The sequence below is a fragment of the Poecilia reticulata genome, linkage group LG6 (genome assembly GCF_000633615.1).
Source record: "Poecilia reticulata strain Guanapo linkage group LG6, Guppy_female_1.0+MT, whole genome shotgun sequence".
In the NCBI taxonomy this organism is placed as follows: Eukaryota; Metazoa; Chordata; class Actinopteri; order Cyprinodontiformes; family Poeciliidae; genus Poecilia; species Poecilia reticulata.
Genome location: NC_024336.1, coordinates 20,702,162 through 20,711,165, shown reverse-complemented (window position 1 = coordinate 20,711,165; position 9,004 = coordinate 20,702,162). Strand labels below are relative to the sequence as shown.

The following is a 9,004-nucleotide window of genomic DNA, read 5'->3' as shown; positions in this document are numbered from 1 at the left end:
AAAAAAAAAAAAAGTGACTCAATAATTCTTCAAAATATGCGCATCCAGTGCTTCGTTTTAACTTCCACACTTAAGTAAAGTACAGTTAGTTGTTCGATTACTATTTATGAGTTTCTACTGGTTCCAAGGTATCAGTACGTGTTTAAAAATACCCTTTACATCCCAACCCTTAGTTCCCCTCTCCTTAAAAGTGTGCTTCCACATTTCTCAATGTGGATCGGAGCTCAGAGAAGGAAATAGAAGATGGGATCAACCACTCTGATGTCAGGCTTGTAAGTAAATTGCAATGGGTCTTAKGAAGATTTCCCAAGGGAGTAAAGATGACTGAGGACCAACTTGCAGAGGGTCTACATCAGATGAGAAGGAAATGCTACCAATCTGTAGCTTCTGAGGTCCTTTAGGTGAGAGATCTTCGGCACAGGTACCATGCAGGAGGACTTCCACAGCTGCAATACTTTCCCCATCTTCAGGCTCATTTTGAACATCTCTCCCATGATGCCATAGAGTTGATCTGCACAGCACGTCAAGAGCCTGGATTGATGCCAGAGCTGCAAAACATTGGACCTTCATGAAGGGCACAGTGTTGCCAACACCGAGGTCTTCCCACATGATGGACCTGGAACTGTCCTTTAGAGTGTCTTTAGTCTCCTCAGACCATTTCTTCATTGTGAATTTCATAGCTGGTTCTTTGTGTACAAGAGGCTTTTACACCCATGAAGATKAACCAGGTTGTGTTTTAATCCCCCAGGTGAACAAGCCTACCTTTAAAGGGAATTTGAAATAAATGGTTTCTAACAGATTCCCAGCTCACCAGGAATCACTGGATAAAAAATTATATTTCAAAAATAACACATTGGTGTTTTAAGCATTATAAAAGGGCATGGAGTCATACTTAAGAAGATGAAATAATGTATAACAGTAAGGGTTACTTAGATTGATTACAAAATAGCAAAATTCCTGAATGCCATTAAGAATATTCATAAGAAAGTAGGGAATCTTTCCAATATTCTGTAAACAAAAACTGAGCTTTATCATCAGGCAGAAAAACAAGAAAATAAAATTTTCATCTTGCTTGTTTCATTCACATGGTTTAGATCACTATGTGGGATACTTACAGCAGGATGAAGAACTCTCTTCTGGATCTTGGCTCAGCCAATCAGATGATTTGTTTGTTGATCTGGAACTCACCAGTGCAGAAGAAGAACATTCTGCTTCCGGTATGGTTCCAGGAAGTTTTATTGGTAGGTGCGAGACTTAGTAGCTGAAAGGGCAGAGGCCCTTCCAGTGGGGTGGCTGGCTGGGCCTGGGGGCAGTACACTGGGATGGGGGCAGGGTGTTGGGGTCCTGGGCCACTGAATTGGCTAGGCTTACTGCCCTCGTCTTGGAGGAGGCCACTCTGTGGGGACTCTCCTCTTAACATCTTTGATCTATGAAAGGTCCCACGTCTCAGCAGGTGCTGTATTGGTTTTGGGCACAGCTGGTACAAGAGGGAACAAGGTAGGGAGTCCCCTTTGGTGGTGTGCTGCTTGTGTGAGAGCTTGGACCATGCCCGGAGTGGTGGGCACCCATCAGGATGCCTATGGCTCCCGGGGATATATCCCGGCCATAGGCAGCAATAGCTTCGCAGAGCTCTGTCAGATGTCCATTCTCTTTGGTCTCTCAGGGCCTAGCTCACCCGGTGTCCTTCTCTGCCCTGGTCCTTCCGCTTTACAGCTGCTGTGGTGGACCAGTGCCACCTTGGTGTGTTGGAGGTTCTGGGGTAGAGAGGGTCTCCCCTGCTTAGTGCTGGGTGCCTTTGCTGCTGGGGGTTTGTTGGAACTTGGGGCCACCAGAGAGACTGGCTTTGACCTGCCTCTCTGCGAGATGGTGGTGTGGATAGGTCAGGAGGGGCCCTACATTTCAGGCTGTGACTCTTTGGCCTGGGAGCTGCTGCTCCTTTGCTTTGCTGATAGAGCAACCTTTTGTGTGGTGTGGTTGCCTTTCTGATTCAAATTTATYCTTCCTTTGCTGCTCTTGGGTGCTGTGGGTTGCTGGTCTTTCAACCTTCTTGGCATGAACAATTGTSCATCTCCAGGTGACACACTCACTCACATAAAGTAGGTCCTTGGTTAAGCACTGAATCTGTTCCTCTGTCTCCATTGTAATTTATAAGTAGGTGTGAGCAAAGAACAAATAAGTAATCCTTTACATTGTGACAATAGAAGAATATTCTATATATGATCGCTGTAAACATGTAAGCTTCTTCGTTCCTGACAAACTGAGGTCCAGGTATTATAATCACACCAGTATGAGTATTCTAATGTTTACCTGATTGTGCATGTTTTCTACCAGGCAACATTCAGATCGCTTCCGCTAACCCAACCACCAACACCATTCAGGGTCCCAATAATGTTTTGTATGGAAGTGCCTTGTACTACAACTGTTACAACCGAGATGCTGTTTGTCGATTCAACCTCACCAGCAAAAGTGTGACCAGCGTACAACTACCAARAGGAACCAGGTTAGATCATGTTGCAAGAACATTTGATGTGCTGGTTCTGTTTGAGTCATCACTACAGTCTTAGTGTTCTTTTGTTTTATTACATTGTTAGTATTATGCCTGTCTCGGGTCTGCTAGGTATAACTCGARGWGTAATTTCTGCCACCTTGAAGACTGCTACGCCTTCACTGACCTGGACCTGGCCACTGATGAGTCAGGCGTTTGGGTCGTCTACACCACCACCGAGGCATTAGGCAATCTGGTTCTGACCAAGGTGGAGGAAACTGAGCCGCCGACGCTCGGTAAAACATGGTACACTTCAGTCTACAAGCGAAGTGTGACCAACACCTTCATGGCCTGCGGCATCCTCTWCGCAACACGTTACGTCGACGCAAATGTGGAAGAGGTGTTTTATTCCTTTGACACCACGACGGGGATGGAGAACTTCAAAGTTAGCATCTCCATAAACAAGGTGTCCCCTAACATTTTCTCCTTGAACTACAACCCAGTGGACAAGATGCTGTACATGTACAGTAATGCTAAAATGGTCTCCTACAAGGCTTTGTTTGGGTACTCTGATCGTTATTTTTCATAGGAGTGACATTTGACATGATAGTATTGTCATGGTGTTATATTAACATTGTCCTTTGTCTTATTTAGTCAGATGCAACAAGATTCCTATGAAAGACATCATATTCTCAAAACGTTTCTGCATGGCTTTAGTGTTACTGTTGCAGCCACGCTGTCGTTGAAGTAGAAGTTGATTGTAAAAAGGCACATTCACCTTTGGTTAGTTAGATAATCAACTCCAGTTAAAAAATAAACTTACTCAGCTTGCTCAAATGCACACTGGATTGTGATGAATATGGGAAATCCTTTTATTAAGTTTATAAGAKAATTTTTGAAACAACAGGAAGCCATAATGTCTSCTATTACTTCCTATTAGTACAGTAGACGCCTTATAGTAGCGGTGATTAGGAACCAAAACCTAACTTTAAAATTATTTTAACTGCTTATTTTAGTAGTTTAATCACCAAATATACCTAGATATGCAGTAATACATACAGTGGAAACCAAAGAAAGACGGGCTGAGTTTCAGGGTTAAGAAAATTTGCAATAATCACAATTATGGCTAAAAATGAAGAGAAAAATACAGTTTGGCTATGAGAGTATGGTATTTTCTATTTACAAATCTAAAGAATCACATCATTTTAACTCTCTTTAATCATAACTCTCTYTAATGGTGTATGTGGGGAGTGGTGTTTATATTGTGTGAAATTTCTCAAGTTGTTTTTCTGCTCCAGTGATAAATTAGATTTTCTAGCTGTTTGTTTAGTGATCATTCAAAAACGTTATGACTAATTTTCCATACTAAATTTTGTACCTCCTTAAAGATGGAGTAGGTAACTTTTATAAAACGTGTAAAATTGTCATGTTATGACAGTATATATGATGGATATGTGAAAAAAAACAATTATGATTGATGGTGAGAATAAAACTTTAAAATGTATTTTGTTGTAAACAAGATTCAAGAGAGTAAATGTGATATGATTCAAAACAATTTGGTGAAATCTAAAATGTATGATGCTACTGATTTCACAATTCTTTAATGAAATAAAAARATATTGTTAATCAAGTTTATTCAAGATTAAAAACATGGATATATCCTGCATTATTCCATTCAGACATGATGTTACGTATATGTTCTGAAATCTTCCAACCAGGTAAAAACTGATCTTGTTCTTCACTTGTTCTTTTTTTCTTTTGCAAAAAGTGAGATTATGGTGATGTTTTTAGAACTTATTTCAAAAGATGATCAGAAAAACACACAAAAAGCTTGTCAACAGTAAAAACATTCATTTCAGTGCTGTAATGTGAATTTAAGTTTTTCTATTAATTACTGATAATTGCTCAGTAATTAATTTTGATTGAAATGTGAATAAATACCAAAAAACATATTAACAGTTTGTCCTACAAACAGAACAAAACTTATTAAGTACAATCTCACAAGATAGCAAATCACAGTAATAATTTTGAGTGAATGAATATGTAAAATCYTTGGACAATTGCGCCATCTACAGGCTACCTTGTAGAAAAACTACCAGAAAAAATGCAAATAATAGACTTCAGACAGTTAGGCATGTGATACCCTAAACACATACACAAATAAAATAAATCTACAAAAAATATAATTATAATTCACATGCAATTTAAATTACAATTTAAATGCAATTTAAATTGCATGTAAATTATAATATGTGTCAAATTATAATATTTGACATAATATTTGAGGATGAAGGAGGGAGCGATAAGAGCAGCTGCCACTGACCCTCCAGGTTACCATGGCAACGTTTTTAGAGACTTTGGACCAAACCAGCCAGGATGAAGGTTATCAGAGATATTAACATTCTTCTAAAAAAAATGGAAAGGGACACTTCATTGAATATTAAACTTTTTTTTGAAGAGGGGACATAACAAAAGAGATTAAAAAAAACATTGAAACAAGAGATTTATCATTTATTTAGATAAACTCTGACAATATTGTTTGGTAAAATTTGCTAGATAACCAACATCTTTATTCAGATAGTATTGCAGGATTAACAAACATTACACATTACAGATGGACCATCATTAATTATACAACAACATTTTTGAAATGGCATTGCCAMCATTGATAAGTCAACACTTTGGCTAACATCTTTGATTGGCTAACAACCATTGTTGTTGTTTAGCCAACACYTTTGCTCATTCAGCATCGTTTTTGAGTAATATTTGTGTTGTGTTGAATCAATTTAGCTCAAAAATAAAATTATTCCATGAAATCAAAAGTGTGTTTGATAGGCCAGAAGATACCCATCATTGTACATGTAGATCTGCCGTTGGATGGGGTTGTAGCTCAGACTAGCCACGCCTTTAGCGATTTTCTCCAGCGGCAGAGCCAGAGAGTTGTCCTCTTTCCCAGTAGCCGTGTCGAAGGCGTAGAATACTTCCTCTCTGTAATCATTCACATAACGAGTGGCGTACATCACACCACACACCATGAAAGCGTTGCTTACCGCCTTCTTAAAAAGCCTCGTCTCCCAGGTCTGTGTCACGTTGAGAACCTGAGCTTCGCCATCCCACACTAACCTGCTTACTACCAGATTACCGTGGTTGCCGAGAGTGGTGTAGATCACCCACAGCCCGGTTTCATCGGCCTCCACATCCACATCGCTATGCGAGCGGCAGTCATAGTAACAATATGGAAACTTGTTTTTGATCCCAACACCAGTACCTGGAAGGGTCGCCCTCTTGACAGAGTTGGTCTTCAGGTCGTAGCGGCAGACGTCGGCAGAGCCGAAGCAGTGATAGTACAGAGCTTCACCGTACAGGACACCGCTTGGACCCTCGACKGCATCAGCATGAGTGTAGGACGGGGCAATGGTGTAGTCCTTATGGTTGACAGATGCCATGAAGTCTTCGTAGGTTTGGTAAACACGGAGGGTGTTACCATAAATGTGGCTGTTGAGCAGAGTTTGAACCCAGTAGCTGTCCTTCTCTCCCTCTGTGTCCATCTGCGCCTGTTTGCCCCATGATCCAGAGATGTAGTTCTTACCATAGGGACTGATTTTGGTTGTGACAGGTTCACTGATGTTGGTAATTAGACCCTTCATGCAGTACCTGTGCTGGCCTGAAACGGGGAAAAAGTGTCTTGAGTACAGATTACGCTTTCAATATTTCACAGGTGTTTCATATAGGAGTGGTATGAAACACTAGGTAAGTGTTTGTCATCAACACTTAATGACTTCGTTCAAAAAATGAAGTGAGGTAGGCCAKAATTAAAAATGGTGGATGGTGTACCTCCTGTTTGCACTGAACATGTCGTAATTGATTAATACAACACCTTACCTTTAAAGTCTTTGGGAATTGTCTTGCAGGACTCCACTCTGTTCTTCAGGTAGCGAAAATTTTCTTTCACRGTCTTTAGATTAATAGTGTCCGAGATTTGCATCTTTTCTACATCTTTCCGCAATTTACCCACCTAGCAAACAAACGTAAACACACCTCCCCTCAGAACAGTAAACATTTATGAGAATCCTTTTTTTTTTCTGCACTTTGCTGTACCTCTGTGGAAAGTTTGTGTGTCTGCGTGTTGTTCAGCTGGGCGTGGACTGCACTGAGGTCGATCTCTAGCTGGCTGAGTTCTTGACCCAGCAGGCGCAGAGACAGCACGGTGTACAGGCCCTGGTGGCGAAGGTACTGAAAGGGCTGGAGTCGGGCTGTCACATTTTCAACTTGTGCCTGAATCTGAGGAAGACGAATGGTGGAGCGCAACACCTGAGAAGAAACAGAAATAGAAACTCAATGGGTTATATRCATATATAGACAAGATTTTATTCATAGATGTTAACATCAGAGACTGATCRTTTTGTGTGAAGCTACATATGTTCAACTGAAAAATAATCACCCATTTCCTTAAAAATAATCCAAGTGATTTAAATAGTCAAAGAGGATATTCATATTTAAACTTTATTTAGCTACATTATACCTACATGGGGGGTGGAGGGAAGGGAGAATAAAACCCCAAACAGAAAGACTAATGAAAGGACTAATGCAAATGCAAAGGTTTGGCATTATTGTTGAGTTGTGGACTAATTGGCACAGAAATAAATGTTACATTCTGTATTTTTTTTWWAATTTTTATTCAGTATATTCTATGTCAATCTGTCATCATGAACATTTCCCTAATATTTGCACTTTTTACTGCTTATTGAAGAAGTAAAAATACAAAATAAGTGCAGTAAATTGTTTTCAATCTATCAACCTCATGTCATATAGCTATCTCAGTTAATAAWCCTTTACTGCTTAATGTATAAACCATAAAAGTGTAATTATTAATTGACATGTATTTAAGCAATAAACATGACATATTTTCATGAAATCCAAATAATTTAATGTAAAATACCAGCTTTCCAGCAGTTTTACTTTGTACCTGCTCCTGCAGACTGCTCAGAGATCCCTCACAGGTTTTAACCTGCAGCAGCACACCTTCGTACTTTAGCACCGGGAAGGACCACATGGTGGAGTTCACCTCACAGTGGCAGGAGCCATCTTTACTCTGGCCGATCACACGTTGGGCATCTCCACCTTTCTGCAGTTACACACACACACACACACACACACACACACAAAAACAATGCAGTAAACAGAACACTGGTAAAAGGATGCATTAACAAAAATAAACATTAAGAATATATTTAAAACTTACTAGGGATGTTAACAGAAGAAGGAGAAATGGCAGCATCTTCACAGCAGGAGACCTTAATGCCAAATATCTCCCCTTTTMTCTCCCKTCGCTGAAATACTACGACCAAACCCTCTGGTGAGTCACAAATCTGTCACCACAGAAAGCTTTCACATCCACATGAAACCCCACAAAAGATGGGAAACTGTAARGTTTCACAACAAATATGGTTGACTCAGGAGTCGCCCATTCCCCTTTTGTAATGCAAGAGGTTTTGTTTCATGTTTTTGGAACACACTGTTTCACCCTGAAAAACAAAATCACTTCCTCCCTCTCAACTCAGCAACATGTCATTGAACCAGCATCACTGAGCTGAATAGAATGATGACGTCCATCCATTTGTGCAACTTATTACATTTTGATATCATTTCAAACAAACAGATTTTAAACAAATCTCTTATACCGGCAGTCTCAAACTGATATTGGAGACCTAAGGGTGCTGCAACTTTTAGATTTGTTCCTTGACTTACAGACTTGAATTAAATGTCTCGTTAGCATGCAGTTACAGCAAGCTGCTAATGGGCTAATATTGGAGCCAGGTGTGCTGAAGCAGAGAGATCTAAAAGTTGACAAGTTTGAACAAAACACATTTTATTTGTACTGCAGTRTTAGATAATTTTTCTAAATCGAGTGTTATAATCCATTGCTTGCTAAAAGGTGATATTGTTCTTCTRTGCAGATGACAAAATCATCTTTTCCAGCAGTTCATAATCAATAGAATGATTAAAGCTAGAGACAACATAATGTCATTTGTCAATTATTTACCTGAAAACTGCCATCCTTTATAGATTGTTTAAAAATACAAGTAATGATAACACCAACAAAAAAGCAAAGTGTAATGAAAAATATAATGGACATAGTTTGACTCCAAGAGCAAATAGTTTAATATTGATTGTGTCCTTTTCTACAAACTGCCAACAACAAACAACTTAAWACAGTAACAACATCAGGCTTTCTTTTATCATGTAAGACTTACTTATTATTACTTCAGCATCCTTTCTGAACCCCTAAAAGTAAGAGTATGTGCAAATATGTTCACAACAATTGCAAGTGAAAACAAATGTGTGAACTGGTATTTTAGAGCAGAGAGAGAAAGCAGAACCACCCTTGCTAACGAGGAAGCTCTTCTGTGTAAACTGTGAAATTTTTCAAATCACACTTTAAATTTTAAAATGTTTAATAATTGTGTATGCCACCAAACAATGCACTGYATAAACCCATGGCTTTATTTATTTCAATTT

At 39.3% G+C, this 9,004-nt stretch overlaps 2 protein-coding genes across 2 annotated transcripts in view; one reads left to right on the top strand and one right to left on the bottom strand.

Annotated features, from left to right (window-relative positions):
• LOC103466360 (uncharacterized) overlaps nt 1–4,120 on the top strand; it is an 8,203-nt gene extending 4,083 nt beyond the window's left edge. The window contains exons 5-8 of the mRNA XM_017305168.1: nt 1,437–1,557; nt 1,664–1,879; nt 2,302–2,500; nt 2,618–4,120. Of these exons, the coding sequence (XP_017160657.1) occupies nt 1,437–1,557; nt 1,664–1,879; nt 2,302–2,500; nt 2,618–3,074 (993 nt within the window). The 3' untranslated portion in view covers nt 3,075–4,120. The remainder of the gene's footprint in view (nt 1–1,436; nt 1,558–1,663; nt 1,880–2,301; nt 2,501–2,617) is intronic.
• Nucleotides 4,121–4,975: 855 nt separating this feature from the next.
• On the bottom strand, nt 4,976–8,557 carry LOC103466283 (olfactomedin-like). Its single transcript, XM_008411765.2, has 5 exons — nt 7,728–8,557; nt 7,452–7,610; nt 6,584–6,796; nt 6,368–6,500; nt 4,976–6,149 (listed from the first exon to the last, which is right to left on the bottom strand). Exons 1-5 carry the CDS (start codon nt 7,761–7,763, stop codon nt 5,302–5,304), a joined length of 1,389 nt encoding a protein of 462 aa, XP_008409987.1. The 5' UTR covers nt 7,764–8,557; the 3' UTR covers nt 4,976–5,301.
• Between the last annotated feature and the right edge of the window lie 447 nt (nt 8,558–9,004).